This window comes from Plectropomus leopardus, chromosome 19 (genome assembly GCF_008729295.1).
Source record: "Plectropomus leopardus isolate mb chromosome 19, YSFRI_Pleo_2.0, whole genome shotgun sequence".
Classification (NCBI taxonomy): Eukaryota; Metazoa; Chordata; class Actinopteri; order Perciformes; family Serranidae; genus Plectropomus; species Plectropomus leopardus.
In genome coordinates, this window is record NC_056481.1 from 27,361,367 (window position 1) to 27,382,639 (window position 21,273).

The 21,273-nt window shown below is 39.3% G+C and overlaps 1 protein-coding gene across 3 annotated transcripts in view; it reads left to right on the forward strand.

Annotated features, from left to right (window-relative positions):
• Nucleotides 1–6,218: 6,218 nt before the first annotated feature.
• The window catches only part of jmjd1cb (jumonji domain containing 1Cb), a 175,036-nt gene continuing 159,981 nt past the window's right edge, over nt 6,219–21,273 (forward strand). For all 3 annotated transcript variants that reach the window (XM_042508073.1, XM_042508074.1, XM_042508075.1), the window contains exon 1: nt 6,219–6,556. In XM_042508073.1, the coding sequence (XP_042364007.1) occupies nt 6,401–6,556 (156 nt within the window). In that variant the 5' untranslated portion in view covers nt 6,219–6,400. The remainder of the gene's footprint in view (nt 6,557–21,273) is intronic.

Sequence of the window (21,273 nt, forward strand, 5' to 3'; positions counted from 1 at the left end):
AAAGCTTGTAAACACTCTGAAGCATGAGCAAATTGGTTTGATTTGTGTAAAAAAAAAAAAAAAAAAACAGAGGGTGAAGGCAAAGGACCACTTAACAAGACACAGCCCAAAAAATACCTGAAAGTAAGCATCAAAAAAAAAAAGAAATAAAATGATTTTTTTTTAAAAACAAAGATGTCAAACAAGTACTGATGATTTATTTTAATATATAATATAATTATAAATACAGTCTTCTAAACATTTTACCCTTTTTGGAGGTGATTTACTAATAATCCATCCAGGTTTCAAAGGGTTAACTGTGAACCATTAATGATGCATTACTCCTTCTGCTCTACACCTCTACTCAACCGGGAAGTCTTATGTATTTTCTTGACCCACTGTGTGTTGTTGAAATGTAGCTACACTACTATATTCTGTAATAGACAATTTATTTTAAGGAAAAAATGTGTATAATTTTAAGAGTTTTACACAAGGGACTGTACTGAGGCAACAGCAAAATGCTGCAAGATTAGATGGCTAAAAAAAAATTTATTTTATGTATTTATTATCGTGTTTGTACAAAAGGTAAGTGGCTTTGAAAAAGACAGCCTACTGACCAGCTGAAACACAAATGCAGTGGACTGCCTTTGTCTTGCTCATTGCATAAACCCCATCAGTCTTTAGGTTGTAATCATATTCATTACAGTTTTCCATACATAGCACTTGGCAGACACAGTCCCCATCTGTGAACTTCAGCATGCCTGTCTCTTTGTGTGTGCATGTCAGTCTGTGTGTGCAGATAGTGATATCTGAACACATCAACGTGCCTGTGAGCCTGTATGTGTGCAACTATGAGCTTGCACCTTTGTGTATTTACAGATGTGCATGTTTGTGACCACATGCAGGCATATGCGTGTTTTGTGTACATATGATGCGAGTATGTGTGTATGGTGGAGGAGGGGGCTTGGATTCGTAGCTACTTGTTATTCATGAAGGCGGCTACTGCAGTGTGCAGCAGTGTGAGGGAGATTCCCAGTGGAGCTTCTCTGGTCACAGTGCTTGTCTGGGACAGCATCAGCATCAGGATCACAGCTGAACAGAAAACACCTCCACATCGAGCACTCAGCTGCTCCACTGCTAGCCTCACAGTACTGTCTAATGTCACGCACAGCTGCAAAATCCAGTCAGACACATATCTGCAAATAAATCAAACCGAGCAGAGATATACTGGAAATAAGCCCTTGGTTAAAAAAAAAAAGTTTATTGGTCATGACATTGTTGGTGCTTGAGGGTATTCAATCAGGTGAGGCATCACTATTCAGTTATATATACATTCACAACCTGTTCAACAATACATTCATGGCTTTATCAAGAATACAGTATACAGTTCAGTGCATCTGCTCACTGACATCTTACTCCAGCTCTCAACTCTTCAACTCTGAGTAAATTGGCTTGATTTCCTTTAGAAATATGGTTTAAAGGTACAAGTTAAGAGTTACAAGAAAATTACTTGATTACTTTAGAAGAAAAAAGAAAAAAGTAAAAAAAAAAAACAATGACAGCAACAAATATTTATTGTGTATATATTATGTATATGTATGTATGTATGTATAGATAGATACATACATACATACATAACCATTATTGTTATCATTGGTAGTAGTAGTAGTAGTAGTAGTAGTAGTAGTAGTAGTAGCAGCAGCAGTAGTAGAATATTTCTCTGGACATTTATTTTCTAAAGTGAAACCTGAGTTAACTGGATTGATTACTTTGAAAAAAATAACCCAAAAATTTGCAAAAAACAAAGAACAAAAACACAAAATGTACATAGAAGAAAAATGACCAGAAAAAGTGTTTTTAAAAAAAGAAACAACCCTTTTCATGTAATTTGAAATATACAATTCTGATCATTCTAAATATAGTTTTCTCAACATTTTACCAGTCTTAGTTCACACAATTTTCTAAAACTATAGCCCTTTTTTGTTTTTGAAATAAATCAAACCAATTTGCTTAGTGCTCAAAATACCTCTGAAAGACATTCAAATTCAGCAAAAGAAAATAAATGTCGATCCTGGTTTGAAAAGGATTAACTTTGAATAATTACTCCCTCTTAATCTTTTTTAATACCAATTCTAAGCTAAATTTCTTTTCACCTTTTCCAGATTTCTTGAAATATTTCTTATCAAGTTGCTCTTTGCCGTTATAGCCATATTTTCAAAAGAAGTCAATTCAATTTGCTCAGGTTTCAACAGGTTTCAAAGCAAATGCATGTGGTAGTGTCTGAAAGCAGTACAAGAAAATTGATGTTGTTCCAGTTTTGTTGCTTGAGGTGTCAATTGTTAATTTTATGTCCTGTTTATGCTTCTCATTTAACATGTTGCTTTGCGAGTGCATTGCACAGTTTTGCTTCATATTTCCCTTGTCGTGTTTTCCCATCCAGATGACATACCTGCACTCACACACAGTTTTGTAGCATTCAGATTGCTGCAGGTATCTTGTGAATCTCTAATTTGACCTTTTGTCCCATCTGCTTGCTTGAAAGCAGTCATTTACCTGCTTGTTTCACAATGTCCTAAGCAAACACTTCATCAACTCTGGAGGCTAAACAGGCACTTCAAAACTTCCCACAACATTTTTAACTCTAGCAGCTCCTCTTTCAAAGATATAGCCTATCTATATAACATTTAAGACCCTGTGTGTTGATAGTTTTGTCCTAGTGTATCGGAATTAGGAGCATCTATTGGCAGAAATGCAAAATTCTTTTCCATTAGTGGACAACTTGCTCTACCTCTGAGCCACAGCCGCCCCCAATTAAAATTATTGCTGTTGTTGCTCCTGTAGACTTGTTATCGTACTGAATAGATCAAATCCTGACGATCAAATGATTCATTTTTTGGGGGGTTTGATGCTCAGAAAATGTATCCACTGATTGACAGACATCTCTTTCCCATAATAAGAAAGAAAAGTCTTTATGGGTCCAGTGGCATGAAGTGATGGACTTGGAATTAATTCCACTCTTTGGCCACTGTGAAAATTGACTTTAAAACCTGATGCACTTCCTGGTGTCCTGGTGAATACTATTCTATGCAGTTGGCCATGTTATTTCTATAGTAGCCTTCAACAGACAAACCAAATACTGGCTCTGGATAGGTCCATTTGCATTTTTGTGTCGGCTTTGTAGTTCTCCTACATCAGTTGTGTCCAAAGTCCAGCCTGGAGTCAGTTTGGGCCTAGACTGAATATAAACCACGCTCAGCTTGTCTTTTATGATATGATTAACACAATATAGGTTAATCAAGCAGTTTGTATGCATGCGCGCAGTAGGAACTGTGTAGGTGAAAGTAATGTGTTTACATAAACAGACAGCAGAAAACAAACAAACAAGCAGTTACATAACGCCACATATTTCCTGCCACATGACAAACATGGCTACAGCAAGACGCATTAAGTCAACAGCATGGCTCCTGCTTTCAGGAGCGATGGAAACTTGAATACTTTTTCATTTACAGATGAAACAGTTGGATTTGTGTCATTTGTGTGTGATTTTTTGAAATAACACATATAATGTGAGAAACAGCTGGCCCTCGGGTATTTTCACATCATCTTATCTGGCCCCCATTCAACAAAGTTTGGACACCCCTGTCCTACAAGCTTAGCACATGTGAGAAGCCTCAGATGATTGCAATCTGCGATCTCACCACTAGGTGTCACTATCTCTTACACACTATACCTTTAAGGTGCAAATTTCCACCTTATTCCAGTCTGACCACAAAGCTGTATTTGGCCTCTGTGTTTATCTGCCACAAACACCAACAAGGTGACTGTACAGACATTATTATTCAGTTGTTCAGTTTGTATAGATGGGAGTCATTTCCTCACCTCTAAAAAAAGGTGAATTTACATCTGTTGGTTTGTTTGTATTGTTGCTATTTTTACAATTGGGCCAAATGGATCAGAAATCTATGTTGCATTGAATCTGAACACACCTTCTCCATCTGGTGCAGAGTGCTGCTGCCCAAATTTGAGCAGGTACCTTGAAATATGAATACATACAATTTTCAGATAATTTTCTGGCTAAATTCTTTGGCTAAATTTTGTGTCATGTCTTCTTTCCTTTTCTTCTTTTTCTTGCTTCTGTCATCTCTTTGCTCATGTGCCATTAGAATGACTTTGTTTATTCAGCATATTTTTTTCTTTTTCTTTGCAGCTTCTCTACTCATCCTCCCCTGCTTCTTTTCCTGTATCATTCCATCTCTCCCTTTCTTTCCCTTATCCTCCTGCATCCCACCCTGGAGGTCGCTTCAGGCAGTTTGCTTCCTCCACACTTCACACACAAACCTCTATACTGTCCTTAAGATCCCTGTGCTCTGCACACACAAGCGAGAGCACACAAGCGTGCAATCCTCCATGGAGCCACAAGCACACTGGACACACACACAAACCTTCCCTCTCTTGTTCTCCTTCTCCCACATTCTCTCCTTTGCCAAGTCTCTCTCTGTCTGAGGCTGTAAGGAGCAAGACAATGCAAACTAGTAAACTAGCAAATCCACACTGAAAGAAAGACACCAAACAGGTCAGCTGCATTTAAAATTCTGAATTAAATGTTCACATCCCCGAGCAAGATTAAAGAGGTGTAAAATACAAATATAAGCAGCAGATTATGAAGTATGGAACTATAGATAATAGGAATATTGAGGCCTAACAATAATCTATGTTTAACCCTTTGAAACCTGTGCAAATTGGCTTTATTTTATTAAAAAAACATGGGAATAAGGCAATGAGCAATGACATTTGAAATGACCCCAAAATGGCAAGAAATTAGTACCTGTACATTTGGAAATAATAATAATAATAATAATAATTCTGTAATAGTTTAAATATGCAATTATGGTTTCTCTAGATGTGTTTTTCCCCTAGCTTTTTCTTTTTCTGCTTGATATTTTTCTCTAGCTTTTTGAAATAATCTTCTAAATCTACCAATTTCTTGAAATTCTTAGAGCATTTCTTAACAAGTGGGTCATTGCCTTTTTCCTAATGTTTCTGAAAGAAGTTACACCAATTCATTCATGGTGCAAAAGTTTAAATACTTGTGAAAGGTGTCTGAAAGCAGCACACGAAAATTGCTGGTATAAACCTGTGACACCTGAGCAAATTGGCTTGATTTCTTTTAAATGACCCAAAATTTAGCAAGAAATTAGCAAAAAGTACAAGAAAATTACCTAAAATTTTGTATAAAAAGAGAAAGAAAGAGAGAGAAAGAGAATGTAAAAACAAACAAACAAGCAAATAACCATGAGGAAATCTTTAAAAATTAGAATAATTTTGTAACATAATTTTAAATAGATAACTACGATAATTAAAAAAAATGTTTCTTTCCTAGTTTCCCCCCTTTTTTCCCCTAGACATTTTCCCCTAGCTGTTTTATTTTTTAATTTTCAATGTTTAACTATTTTCTAAATCTGCTAATTTCTTGCAAATTGTGAATGCATCTGAAAGCAAAAAGTGCAAAACAAGAAAGTGATGTCCCTTCAGGTCTTAAAGCACAGCAGTCATGTATTCATATTTATTGGTATCTGTTAAAATTTGAACAGCAGCACTCTGCGACAGATGGAGCTCTGACTGATACCAGCATAACGTGTGTTACAGTATTCCAGGAAGGAAAACTAAATGCACATGTAATCATATGAGTAGGAGACAAAAATGACCTTATTTAGAAGATTTTCTTGATCTGAAAAAAGCAAGACTGGACAACATTCTTCACTTGAACCTCAAAACAGAGATCTACATCAAAAATAATAACCTGCCATATAATTTCAGACAGGGAACCTATCTTGGTTGGATAGATAGATAGATATTCCTTCCTACCCTTCTCCACACACACACACACATATCTATAGATAGATAGATAGATAGTGCTGTTGTTGTTTGTAATAGTAGCAGTAATACCAGCAATCGCACTAGGACGAAAAACAGTCCACTGTTACAGTGGTAACAGTAGCTGTCTACACGTGCTGTTAGCAGTAGTCGTGGCAGTTCTACATGTACAAAAAGTAGTAGTTTTGAGAAAATAGTACCGATGGGGTTCAATTGAGCGGAGGGACACAACCGTGCTGCGGCCTGTGAATGCCTTGGGATCCAGCGGAGAAAGACGAGCATGGATAGCGGCGGTGATGCGGTTCAGTGTTCCACCGTTTTTTCACGCTCAGAGAAAAGAGACTGACGCTCTAGCGGGTGGAGACTGCTACACATTTAAATCCCCCGGGTCGGTTTTTCAGCGTTTAGCGACAAACAACTTTTCCTTTTTTATTTTCTTTCTCCCGTTGGATTCTTTAGAACTGGTTTAATGTCTTAAATGACAGGTCTGTAAGGGCGTCGTTGTTGGGAAGTTTTTTCGCGGGGGGGTTTTGACCAGCGAAGGGCCATGGCAGTCGAGGCTCGGCCGGAGCTGGTCGGGAAGCGGTTCCTCTGTGTCAGCGGGGACGAGCCGCCTGAAATCGGCGACATCGCTCAGTGGCCGTGGAGGTCCGGGGTCATACGAGCCGTTAACCATCGTGACAGCGACAATCCCGATCTGACGGTAAGGCAAACGCTGATTTTGTCCTCCGCTTTGGTCTGTTACATGCAAAGCAAATGGGAAAATCTCTGCGGTTGGTGGCTAGCCAGCGAGGCAATGTTGTAGGCTTGCCAGGCGGAAATTATTATGTGGCTTTCTCTTAGTTATTATGGCTCTTTGGACCAAAGGGTAGGATATAGCGCTGCTATTCATCATTGTTTCGCCAAAATATGTGTCATTGTTGTGTGTAAAACTTTGATTTGTTAGTTATTTGCCCTCTTAACTTGCAAGTTAATGGGAGACAGACTACCAGTAGGGGGTTATGGAAAGCAAACAACTCGCGGTGGTCCAGACACTGTGCTTATTTACACCAAAACCTTAAAACTTCTCCCCCCGAACCATTTACTATGTCTAAGACAAGCCTCCTTGTTTTCACTATTAGTACAAAGAATGGTAAAACCACAGTGGGCTCCATGTAGGTAACGGTACACAATTTATTTCACCCATAATGTAAAGCGTTAATTTCAAAATAATCAATTAGTCAACGAGAAGCACCTGGCAGCATTTGAACCATGGATCGTGATGTCCTCTGAGAGCGGCTGCATTTGTAAAAGCATGTGGAGGAATTTGAGTCCCGAGCAGCTAAATGCTTTAATCTGCTGTATACTGCAAATCAGCTGACGGAGGTATGGTTAGTTTATAGATTTACCATACACTACAGCCCTCACGTTAGGCTAATCCCCAATATCTCCTGGTTATTGGTCACAATCCATATTATTTGGTTGTCGACCATAGAAGCTCCGTCTGCCTGTATTTTTCTGGCGGACAACAACCTCTCCGACTTGAACAGGGAGGCAGAAATGCTAGGGAATTTAATGTAAAATATTGTCCACAATTTCAAGACAACTCCATGTAGTCACTTGTGGAGCTTTCAGGCGCAGACATATTTCCTGCTTGATGTGTAATTATTGCTTTCCCAATACAGTCAGTAGGCAGACAAGGGCTGCTGAAAATCTTAGCAGTATATTGGTCTGAATATCCCCCTCCTTCAAAAAAAGAGCTATTTTCATAATTGGCAAACATGCCAAAAACAGCAAACAATGAAATATTTGCCCTGACAAGCCCTTGGCTGGCACATACACAGTACTGTCTCACTGTACTGTGTGCCTGTTCCCGTTTTCTTTTGTTTGCTGAATCCTTCTATCTGCCTGTGCAGATTACCAGCCAAACCCCAGCACAGTTATGATTTGATCATTTACTGTGGTTTCTGAGGACATAATGTGCCATTTCTTGAGGACTGTAAGTCATCAGATATTACGTATCTGATAGGGTTATTTGCTATGTGTGACTTAATTTGGGTGTCATCGGTGGCTGTCCGATTTACTTGTTTGTGTGTATTTTAAAGCATTTCGTCCAGCATACATGCATGGGTTCTTCTCACATGTACTGACTGCGCGTGGAGCCTTCTATGTGATGTAGACAGTAGATACATTTCAGGTTAAATGCTTCAAAGCTTCCAACTGAAAGTTAACTTTGAAAGGCATTTAATAAATGTCTATTATACATCTATTTGTCTTTATACATTTAGAGTTATTTGTCTTTACATGTTTAGATTTTGGTTATTTAAGGTTGAAAAGCGAAAATTTAGTAGAGGTCTAGTTTTAGCCTAAATGAATGAGTAAACAGAATCTGTGACAAAAAATGGTCATAATGTAAACAAGGGGGTATGCAGAACAGGTCTTTAGGTGTTTTTAATATATCAAATGATTATTCTAAAATACAATCAATCAACAATGGGGCTACATGAAGCTGATGAATCCTGATCTGTAACAGGGATACAGCTTGGAGACAATATTTAGATGACATCCATTGCTTAGGGGGTTTGTGTTATTCTGCACTTAACTCATGCATTCATGCATTGTATTTTTGACAGAAACAGCAAGGTGACATAATTCCATGAATTGATTACTGTGGCACAGCTAAACATCTCTCTCATGTGTAATTGCATGCTCCCTCATCTACGCTGCATATCACATGTAATTGTTTATACCGCACAACAAACATGCTCCCAGCTTCCCTAATTCCCTTGTAGAATTGGTCCTTGTGTGTGATGTGATTTAGGCAGTGAGTAGTGTTCTGGTTTAATTCCATACAATGGGGCACAGTCTCATTAGCAAGGGGCTTAACTAGCTGAGTGAATACAGTGGAGAAGGATTGGAGATTAGATTAGAAGAAGTGTGTCAAGCCAAGCTGTCAGGCCTTTGTCAAGTGTATTTGGTCAGATGGGCCAGTAGTGCAGGAGTATACTGGGTAAGCAACGGCTCACTAAGGCTTATTGGTTCATGGCTTTATATCTTTGTAGAAATATAATGCAATATACAGTCGAGAGATCAGTCTGAGATTACCAGCCATTAAGCGCAAAATATAATATCTGTTGGGCTAAATCAACAAGGGTTTTCCATTACAATGGATGGTAGCTGAAAATAACGTTTCATTTCCAGGATATACAAAACAAACTCTACACATTCACTATGTTTTCATGCACAGTTTCATGCAAGTCTAGTTTTAGTTGGACTAACACAATAATTTGCATTTTCTAACATCATGTAAACGTACTAACAGAGTGTCATACAACAACATACACACTAACACATCAAAGAGCTAAAATGTGGCATAAAATATAGAAATAATAATAATGAATAACCTGAATAACACAATAAAAAATCAGATGAAGAAAAATAACATTCCCAACAATAACAGTGACGTACATTGTGAAATACAGAGCGTCCAAACTGCACTGTAATCTCCTTGCAGACACTTGGGTTTTGGTGGGACTTGAGGGACACTGACATGAGCTGAAAGCAAAAGAAAAAGCTCAGCAGCAGAACCGTTCGCTGGCACGTTAGGCATAAAACTGCCACACTCATCTGGATTCACAATGAATGGAAAGAGCAGGGCAGCCAGGTCATTGCCTATAGGAGCCTTTGTTTTCCATTACAGTCCAGCGTGTGTGTGTTTGAGAGTGTGTGTACAGTAGCAGTGCTGCTAGTTTGTTTTCAGGGCTGTGGCCTGAGGTTCATCTCTGTGTGGCTAATCAGCAAAAAATGACAGGCTGTGACCGGGGAAGAACCTTCCACATACAGAATCCATGCGTGGTTGTTCCAGTGTTGCAGTTCAGCCAGTTTAGGAACTTTTCTAAGCTGCGTGTGACTGTATTTTGGGTGGTGAATAGTAGCATTGTTTAGAGTACAAACACAAACAAGAGACACAGAAAACAAACATGGCAGGAGAGAGGCTTTCACCTTCAAATGGAGATGCTTCAGAAAGGCCACTACAAACACTATAATATGGAATTGGCCATATTTTCCACTACAGAATAGTAGAGCTGTGGCGACGCATCGGCGTAATTGACGTAATTGATTACGTAAGTACGTTGACTCACGTAAAGTGCGTCGACACGTCGCACCGTTTCACACAGCGCACGTAATGAGAGGGTGAGCAGCGACGGGTGTGTTTTTTTTGTTTCGGCGCTCATGCATCGCGTAAGAGCGAGCACACTGCTCACCCGAGCAGTGCTTGTCAGTCACGTCTGACCTGCGTGTCAGCTGCAGCACATCTAGACAAATGGTGGCTCGCTGTTTTTTATGCGTGACGCTCGAGTTTGTTGACTCTATACCACTTTATGCTGCAGTTTAAAGTCTCTCTCTGTCACAGAGATGAGGAAACACAAAGACGTTTGTTTTACCTTAACTTCCTTGCTTCCTTTTCAAAACAAAAGCTATCTGACTGTGTCTCTGTTGACAGAATGTCATCAGTTGCTGTTACAATGCATTTTATTTTGAAACGTTTACAGGATGGGGTTGTCAGCTGCGCAGGAGCTTGTATAACTTCATAAATGAGTGGAATATGTGCTTATGGGCTGTATCCAGATTTATAATAGATCCATGGTCCTTATAAATATGAAAATACAGCACTCATATCAGCAGCCAGCGATATGCCCAGTCAAGGCCTATTGGCCTATTGGCCTTTTTTCATGAAGAAAGAATGTACTTTTAATTATTTCTGTTAGAGAAAAGTTATAGTGTTATTCAAATTGCACAAATTTTACTGTAAGATGTTTTGTTGGACTGCTAGATTTGAGGTTTGTTACTGTAACGAAGAGTAACTGTTTTGTTACTCCACCTCAGAGTGACTTGTATTTTACATTGTTTAATTTATTTTGCTGTTGGATTGCTAAATGTAGATTGCACTACATTCCTTTTACTTGAGTGGAACAAGCTCTTACATTAATTTTATTTTGGAGACACTTGGAGACACATCAGACTGTAAAACACAGATTACCAGTTAAAACTGGGCTATTTTTTGTTAGGGAATAATGCTCTGCAGCGTTGTAAAATGTTATTTTCTGTAAATTTGTTGTTATGTGGATCGAGTAATAAAAAAAATAGTTAGATAAAAAAAACCAAAATTGATAGATTAATCGATTAATCGATAAAAAAAAAAATCACTAGGTGCAGCCCTACAGAATAGACATAACTTTGAATATTTTGAATTCAGAATGAATTCATCAAACTCATGGTAGATGTTGAAATATGCAGCACAGAGATTTTTATCCATCAACTGTGATCTGTAGCTTTATGTGTTGTAGTTTACCACGGAAGAAGTTTGTTCGCTCAAACATACGTGGAGCCAAAAAAAACCAAGCATCCTCTGCATCTGCCTTCTTAGGTCTGGAAAATGTAGTCGCATTTACACTGCCTGCTCAAGGTGGGAATATCATGTCGTTATGCCACCTTGCTGTTGTGTGTATAATGTCCAGTCGTAGAAAGAAGGGACAGAGTGGATTCGCCTCTATGCTGGGACAGACATAGTAACAGCACTGTAACAAGGTCTGTAAAACATAAAGCCTGAAAGACGTGACCACGGTCGGGAAAGAGTGATGTTTTGACGATGTGTTTATTTGTTTGACCCAACGCGGAGATTTAAAAAGCAGCATAGAAAACAGCAAAGAAGGGGAACAGCAGTTGTAAATGTCCACAAACTGGGAAAATAGTGAGATTCTAGAGCATTTTACCTTCCAAGCAGAGGATGAGATCAGCTGCTGTGTAACAGAGAAGGTAAATGATTGTGATTAACGTGTTATACCATTGTTATTATTTAGAAAACGCTCCTGATGGCCATATTTTATGTAACACTAGAGGCCGAGGCTGTTGTGTCATGCCTCTTTTGATAGCAGGATGCTGTGATGCAGCGTATAATCATACACAGGAGTGGAATTATGCCGCCATCGTTTGGTTCTGTGTAAAAATGCAGGGGTATAAAGAGGGGACTTTGTTGTGGCCCCTATAGCACCATCTCTCGGTAAAAACGGCGAGTGACGTTATAATTGTGCGACACAAAGAATCGATAATTTTATTCGTTGCCAACACATTTAATAATCCATTATAATCGATTTTATCGATTTGTTGTTGCAGCCCTACTGTCCACACATATGTTATATGTCACACTAGAGGCGGACGCTGTTTTGTTAAACATCAGGCCTGTCATGTCTCTTCCTTTTTTCTGGCATGCTGGCATGCTGTCTAAAGTTAGCTAGTTCTGTGTAAAAATGCAAAGGCGGTGCGATAAAGGGACTTGCTAGCGTCTCTATAGAGCAGTCTGTGTGTAAAAAGAATTGTAGTCATTTGCCTCAAGATTCATCAACATAATGCTATGTTTTATTGATTGTTTTGAGTAGAGGTCTTTTTTCTTTTTTCTTTTGAGGAGGCAATATTAAGATGCTTCATTGGCCTTGGTTCTGGCCCCGCAGCCATATGTTGCCTAATTGTGACCTAGAGAAATGAAGAACAATAATGACTGACATTTTGTCCCCAGAGCTGCATCAGGTATGTGAATATATGGTGGTTTATTCATCTTGTGCAGTCAGCCTTCACATAGCATTATCAGCAGTCTAGATACTTAATGGATTGAATGTTTACATTTACAAGTTTGTTTATTCTCACTGAATAACCTTCAGGTATGTTTTCATCACTTGTCTTAGTGTAGCATGTATTGGTGCTGATGTCTACAAGTAACACAGAAACTCCTCACACTCTCTGCTGCTTGATGTTGTTTAACAGTGCCGGTTCTAGTTGATTTCATTACAATCAGGTATAAGAAAATATAAAAGTAGTCTGTAGAGCAGTGTCACAATGAGCCTTTATTTATCCAGCTGATATTTGCACAGTAAGCTGCAGTACTGCTATGTGACTTCCAGGTTATGTGGTGTTTGGGCAGTGCCGTAACTGGATACTTAGAGTGTTAGTGGTTTGTTTTCTGGTGCCTAAGGAAACAAAATGTAATCTGAAGCCAGGATGGGCTGGCTGGATTGCTGGTTGGATGTACCCTTCCCCCATGTCTCTGAAACACACACACACACACACACACACACACACACACACACACACACACACACACTGCTACATACGGCAGCCATAATGTCTCCTATAGGCTCGCCGGCTTCCCAGATAACCCTGGGAATACATCAGGCTCTACTACTCGACAGCTGCTGTGGTTTCATGCAGGACCATTTCGGACCTGAATGGTGTACTGTGCTGCACTACCTCTATTCTCATTGTGTGCTGTGATGGAATTTGTATTGTAGAGGCTCATAATGCTAAAAACACATCCCAACAACTAGATCTCAGTTTTAGACAGATTGTGGATGCAAATGTTTGGATGATTAATATGCCAAATGAATAGCAATGAGTTTGGCATTTAACATGATTTTGAATTTACTACTGATTTGTGATAATCATCTTTGCTAAAGTGAGACATTGTAATTGCTAGCTGTGCTGAACTGTCTTTGGGTTATCTCAACAATCGATCCACAGTCTTTTTAGTAAAAGATTCAGTGAGACAGCAGCCCAGACTGACTGCGACTGTGTCCAGAATATGGAATGAATAAACCGCAACGTGTCTGACTGCTGTTATCTCCATCCCACCGTCACACAGCCCCGGTGCTCTCAGCTGCTCTGAATGAAATCTGTGCTTCCATGGTTTTAGATAGAGGAGCTGATCAAATGTGGTTTTAAAGCCCACTGTTGACATATTTAGACTCAAACTAGCACCTTGAGTACAAAATTTGCAGATATTTACAGCTATTTCTTCTAAATGTTTACTCTTCTTGGGTGGAAAGCCTGTAATGTAGGGCTAGACTGCCATGGGATACTAATAAATACTACTAAGTCCTACTTCTCTGATTTTCAACCAGCTTAGTATCAAAACAATGTGTGTAGTATGTGGGGATGAACTTCCTCTATCTAACCAGTGCCTAGATATAAACATCACCAAATAACATAAATTACATGATTTGGTGGTATTTCGCTGGCTCTCGGGCTATTGCTCAAACAACAGGCTGTACTTTCGCATTGTCATATTGCCCAGCACCCGCCGCCACACAGCTGATCAAGAGACACACCCGCCTTTCTATCTCTGTCTCTCAATCTCAAAATCTGATCAAAAAGTAAAAATGGACAGTGGTCATTGATTATAAATCAAGATAATATTCTGCACTGTGTATTTCTTTCCTAAAACGGTTTCAGAAACATATTTTAACGCCCTGTTTAGCTGTAATAGTGAGAGTTGCGAACAGGAAGTGGATGTGATCCTGCTTCCTGCACAGTGAAAACGCAGGCTGACAAAAACTAAGCAGCACTGATCAAATATAAACCAAGTTTCTGTAACTGAGTTACATATTTCTCACCTCAAATATTTTCAGAAACATGTTTTAGCTTAGCGTTTAATTGTAAAACGCTATCGCCAGCTGCCATTGTTTCAAACATACCAGTCTTGAGTGATGTTAACCACCAGCAGGAGCGTTTAGTAGACTGTTTTGGCGTCCTGCATTCTGGTAGTTGTAGGTGTTCTACCTCTTGAGCAAAAGCACCCTTTGTCTTTGTGTTCTCTGGTTATGTTGCACCAATATCTAAAAAATTGTCCTCTTTCTACTGCAGACACGGGCTAGTTTTACATGAGGACTCTCCTTATGTTGGTGAAATACTTCTTTAATGTCCTTTGCTAAGCTCCATTGAAAGAGTCATGTCAGTCCAAGTGGTATCTTGGACCCAGAGCTGCCCTGTCTATTTTCGAGTCCTGCTGTCAGGGAACACTGGCCCGGCCCTCTAACGAGACTGTTTTACCAAAGAATGTGAGGGAAGCTATTTTGGTGTAGCCAGTAATGAGGAGGTTGTGCTTGTTCACTTTGGAACATCTCCCAAATGGATCAAGCAACTGTAGCTCATGCGTGTCGGTCTCGTTGGCTGTATCTATTCATAAGAGCAAGATTTCACACACCTCTGCTGTTTATATTCTGCTTATTTGTGGGACTGGGACACAGGCTGAGTGCAGGGACTCGCTGTCCACCCCCTGAGGTGAACCTGTAATTGTTACTTGCTGGAGAAAGCGGGGGCTGATGGAATGCTGCCTCACCTGTTTGTGTGATGCGTCTTTCTGCAGACCTCACTGACACCAGTTGACCCCGAAATGTAGTACACTTAATCTTTTCATCATCAAATTCATTACATTAACATGGTTGCTCTGTGCCAGAGGGACACTACAAGGGGATGAATGACAATAGGTGAGCTTACATTGTCTCTACTTGAATTTCAGACAGAGTCTCTGTTGTCCTCAAGAACAGTTTGTTCTCTCTAAGCAACAAAAAGAAAGAAAATAGATTCAAATAAAACTGTTAGTAAAGCTTATGATTAATAATATATAGTGCATATTGTTATGTGTGCCAGTGTCCTCGGGGAAGTGGCTTCTGTTACTACTATAGTATAAACAGACACTTAGATTGTTGGATGAGCTGTGTCATAGCTTTTAAACCCTCTCTGCTTTAGCCCAGTCCCTGTCCTTATCTGTCGTTTCCCTCTTGGCTGTTTTGTCTCGCTCTCTTCTCTATTGTCCTATGCTGTAATATGTTGTCTTGTCCTCCCAGTCCTGTCCTGTCCTGTTCCAGTCCACCCTGACCTGTTCTGTCATTTCTTGTCTGCCTCTGATCTACCCTGTCTGGCCCTAGGATATGCTTTCATATTCATTGGACTGATGGGATAATGTGTTTTGTAAAACAAATTCTTTTTCATACTTATGTTCAAATATGCCATACTTGTATTTTGTCTTTTGCCTAAATAACAGGGTTTTTACAGTGAGAGATGGAAGTGAGTATTGTTTGACTGTGTAGATAATCATCATAAATAATGCAATTTTTTTAGACTGTTCTCTGTTTTTGCCTTTCATGGTTATAATCACCTTTGATTTTAAAAGTCATGGAAAGTATATACATGACGTCTCCTATTAATAAATGTATCTAGCAAGCTACTGGAGCTGATGCTATTGATTAAATAATTGTAATTAATGGAATAATTGAAAGAAAATTAACTGGCAATTTCTGCGATAATAGATTCATTGTTTCATTCATTTTTCAAGCAAAACTGCCAGACATTTGCTGGTTCCAGCTTCTCAAATGTATGTTCCTGCATTTATTCGTTATATATTATTGTTATACTTGATGCATATAAAGAATTTTAGGTAACATGATTATGAAAATATTTATTGTCTCCCAGACGCTATTGTACAAATGCTTTTTTCCTCATAAAGCTGTGATGGTTTTTCTTGCTGGGCCCAACCTTTGAAATGAATCCAGTGGAGAGATAACTGTACACTCTGCATCATATCTGCCTAACTAAACACAGCTTCATGTTCTTTAACAATTAGTTTCCTGGTTGTGTTTTTCTTATCTATAGATGACTGTTTTAGTAGCTGCATTTGGTTATATGCCTGCTACTTTTCTCAGCTAGGTCTTGTATATTTGGTCTTTAAATTAGTCTTGACTTTAATTTCTGGTAGCACTGAAAAGGGCTGAAACGCACGCTGGCAAATTCAGCCTGGCATTGTGCTGTTGGTGCATGACTCACAGGCTGGCTTTCTGATATTACAGAAAGACTGAGAGAGAGAGAGAGAGAGAGAGAGAGAGAGAGAGAGGGGTGGAGAGGGACAGAATGAGGAGAGAGATGGGCAGATGAAGGGAGGAGAGAGAGAGAGAGAGAGAGAAATGTTTTAGAGCTGAAGTAAAAGAGAGGGTGAATGTTATTTGAAAAATGAGGAGAAGGAGAGAGAGAGTGAGAGCTGTGTACTCTCATTAGTCGTTTGGTTTTCCAGCCAGCCAGGCTCTCTGGCAGAGAGAACGACAGAGCAGAGGAGGAGGGAAAGAGAACGAGAGAGAGAAAATGGGAATGTGAGAGAGACGGAGAGAGAGGGGTTTCTTTCTCCTCTGTCTGGCCTCTCTCCCATAGCAACAGTGGCTTAGCCACGTGAACGCCAGTTCCTTTGAGTTCACCCACTGCACAGAACTTAACTCCTTCAGTTCTGGATCACAGCACAATACAGCAGCACAAAGCCGGAGAACAGAAGAGGACTCCAGACAGAATAAACATACATAGACTTATCTGATTCCATCAACTGAACTGGGCTGAATTTATTTCGAGCTGGCTCAAATGGAATACCTTGATAGTATTAGAACAGAATACAATTGAGTACAGACGGTGTACAAACAAAATGTGTAATATATAGATTTGATTTCTTCTTTGTTCACTGACTATAGAGCACTTATCGTTTTGACTTTTGAATTGAATACTATCATATAAAGCGGACTAGAATGTAATCATGGAGTTATAAAGAATATTTTCATGTAGATTGGATTAGAATACTGTCGTATAAAGCAGAGTAGAATGCTGATGTATAGAGTGGTATAGAATATTGATATATAGAGTGGAATAGAATGTTGTCATATTGACAGTAATAGAAAACCATCATATAGAGTGAAATAAAATTTTCACATAGAGTTAATGCCAATCTTATTTTACTCTATATGACCTTTTAGTACTCTTGATATTTAATTGTACTATCATTTAGAGCTGAGTGTGATGTTGTCATAAGTGGCAAAGAAGACTGTCACACAAAGCAAAATTGAATACTGTCTTTCGGAATAGAATAATCACAGGGAGTGTAATAATGCAGTCACTTAGGGCTTTACAGAATGCCATCATATAGAATACGTGATATAGAGTGGAGTGAAATACTGGTGCATAGAACAGAATAGAATACTGTCACAGAGAGTGGAATAGAATATTGTCACATTATGTCTTAAAGAGTAGAATAGAGTACAGAGAGCAGATTGAACTGCCTTTGCATAGAATGTAATACAAACCCCAATTCCAATGAAGCTGGGATGTTGTGTAAAACGTAAATCAAAATAGAATACAATGATTTGTGAATCCTTTTCAACCTATATTTAATTGAATACACTACAAAGACAAGATATTTAATGTTCAAACTGATAAACATTATTGTTTTTTGCAAATATTCACTCATTTTGAATGTGATGCCAGCAACACATCCCAAAGAAGCTGGGACAGGGGCAACAAAAGCCTGGGAAAGTTGAGGAATGCTAAAAAAACAAAACTGTTTTGAACATTCCACAGGTGAACAGGTTAATTGGAAACAGGTGAGTGTCATGATTGGGTATGAAAGGAGCATCCTTGAAAGGCTCAATTGTTGCATGAGCAAATAGTCCAACAGTTTAAGAACAATGTTTCTCAGCATACAATTGCAAGGAATTTAGGGATTTCATCATCTACAGTCCATAATCATCAAAAGATTCACGGAATCTGGAGAAATCTCTGCACGCAAGCAGCAAGGCCGAAAACCAACATTGAATGCCCGTGACCTTTGATCCCTCAGGCAGCACTGCATTAAAAACCAACATCATTTTGTAAAGGATATTACCACGTGGGCTCAGGAACACTTCGGAAAACCAGTTAACACAGTTCGTCGCAACATCTACAAGTGCAGGTTAAAGCGAAAGCCATATATCAACAACACCCAGAAACGCTGCCAGCTTCTCTGGCCCCGAGCTCATCTGAGATGGACTGACACCAATTGGAAAAGTTTGCTGTGGTCTGACGAGTCCACATTTCAAATTGTCTGTGGAAATCATGGACATCGTGTCATCTGGGCCAAAGAGGAAAATGACCATCCAGACTGTTATCAGCACAGAGTTCGAAAGCCAGCATCTGTGATGGTATGGGGGTGTTTTATTGCCCATGGCATGGGTAACTTGCATATCTGTGAAGGCATCATTAATGCTGAAAGGTACATACAGGTTTTGGAGCAACATATGCTGCCATCCAAGCAACATCTTTTTCAGGGACACCCCTGCTTATTTCAGCAAGACAATGCCAAGCCACATTCTGCACGTGTTACAACAGCGTGGCTTTGTAGTAAAAGAGTGCAGGTACTAGACTGGCATGCCTGCAGTCCAGACCTGTCTCCCACTGAAAATGTGTGGGGCATTATGAAGCGCAAAATACGACAATGGAGACCCCAGACTATTGAGCAGCTGAAGTTGTACATCAAGCAAAAATGGCAAAGAATTCCACCGACAAAGCTTCAACAATTAGTGTCCTCAGTTCCACTGACACTTTTTGAGTGTTGTTAAAAGGAAAAGTGATATAACACAGAGGTAAATGCCCCTGCCCCAGCTTTTTTGGAACGTGTTGCAGGCATCAAATTCAAAATGAGTGAATATTTGCAAAAAAAACAATAAAGTTTATCAGTTTGAAAATGAGATATCTTGTCTTTGTAGTGTATTCAGTTGAATATAGGTTGAAAAGGATTTACAAATCATTGTATTCTGTTTTTATTTACATTTTACACAACGTCCCAACCTTATTGGAATTGGGGTTTGTAGAATGCCATTGTAAATAGAGCGCGATAGCATGCCTTCACATAGCATGGATTAGAATGAAGTGAGAGAGTGGAATAGCGTGTCTTCACAAAGCGGAATAGAATGCTGCAACAGAGGGGAATAGAATGCTGTTGTATGTAGAGCGTAATATAGTGCTGCGGCAGAATGCAACACAATGCTGTTGTGCATATAATGGAACAGAATGCCGTGATAAAGTAGAATACACTGCTGTGATACATATAGCAGAATAGAATGCTGTGACACAGCTGAATACATTGCTGTTGTACATAGAGCAGCATAGAATTCCACGATAGAGTGGAATACATTGCTGTTGTACATAGAGCGGAACAGAATTCCACAATAGAGTGGAATACACTGCTGTGATATATATAGCAGAGTAGAATGCTGTGACACAGCGAAATACAGTGCTGTTGTACATTGAGCGGAACAGAATTCCATGATAGAGTGGAATACAGTGCTGTTTTACAGACAGTGGAACAGAATTCTGTGATAGAGTGGAATACAATGCTGTTGTCCATAGAGCGGAGTAGAGTTCCGTGATAGAGTGGAATACAGTGCTGTTGTACAAGTCATCCAAAGTTGTCCTATAGAATGGAGCAGAGTACTGTTACATAGAGTAGAGTGGAATGTCCTCATATAGAGCAGAACAGTATATTGTCATAGAATGTTGTTATATAGAGTGGAATAGAATAGCAGTAACAGAACAGTGAAATGATTCCATTGTGGCATAAGAAGGAAACAGTGGAATGATTGTTGACTGGAGCCAGTGTGGGACAAAATGGGTTTCTGTGGGTTTCCTGAATCTGCTGCTCAGCTTCACTCTGTCAGAGAAATGCAAACAGACAAATCAAATCTCTTGGCCAAGGCAAAGTGAAACTCTATTCAGTAAGGTGACTGTCATCACAGTATATCACAGAAAATGTTGCTAAGGCATGTTTTTTCAAATGTATAATTAATACAGGTTTAAAAGCACAGTACAGACATACCTACAGTCTACAATACGGGTGGGCAATAAGCAGCACAGTCTTACTGTTTTATATGTCAGCAATGTGACATTTTGCCTTAAAATAAAAACTGACAACAAAATAAAAATCAACTTTTTAATGAGCCGATGAAGCCTTCCCTCGTGACAGTTTGAATTGGTATCATATCTTTAGCCACACAAAATATGATGGCTTCTGTGAGGAGTGCAACTTACGAAAGATGCTAGGCTGAGCTAGTGTATGCTGTCTGCTTGAACTTGTTGCATTTGTTGTTGTTGTTGCCGAGCTCTCCTCGTGGGATTTTTGGCTCTCCTCATACTCCTTCAAGTGCTTCTGTTTGAGGTGGTGAAATAAGTTTGATGTATTGCCCCTCTTTGTTGTTACAGTCTTGTTGCACTTCTAAAATATTACCGTAGTTTGTTGTGCATCTGATCTTTTGTAACCAAACCAATTCCACACTACTGAAGTCGTTCCCCTCTTTGGAACTAACTCATCCACCGCGGAGCCGGTACTTTCACTTTCCGCCATGCTTGTTGTTGCTGCGCGCTGCGTGCTTTGACGTCTTCTTCTCCTTCTTCTCTTATCTACTGGCGGATCGCAAACAACCTTTAGGTGCATACGACCACCTACTGCACAAGAGTGTGTAACATCACATCCCCTATCCACAGTCTACATTCTGGCCATCAGTGGAGTGTTGTTAAGGAAAATAAAGAGCATACTTTGACGTCACTGCGTCAAGAGGTAGAAATGTTGCCATTATCGAAATATGCACTTTTTTTTTTATCATATAAAAAATATACCAGTATTATTATGAACGATATGATATGGCACACCCCTAGTCTACAGTACCAAAACAGTTGTTTGATTATAGTGTTACTAAACTATTGTTAAACTACTGTTAAACTATTTGAACTCCAGTTTAGTCTTGTAGTTAGGCTTAAACTGTATCTCCC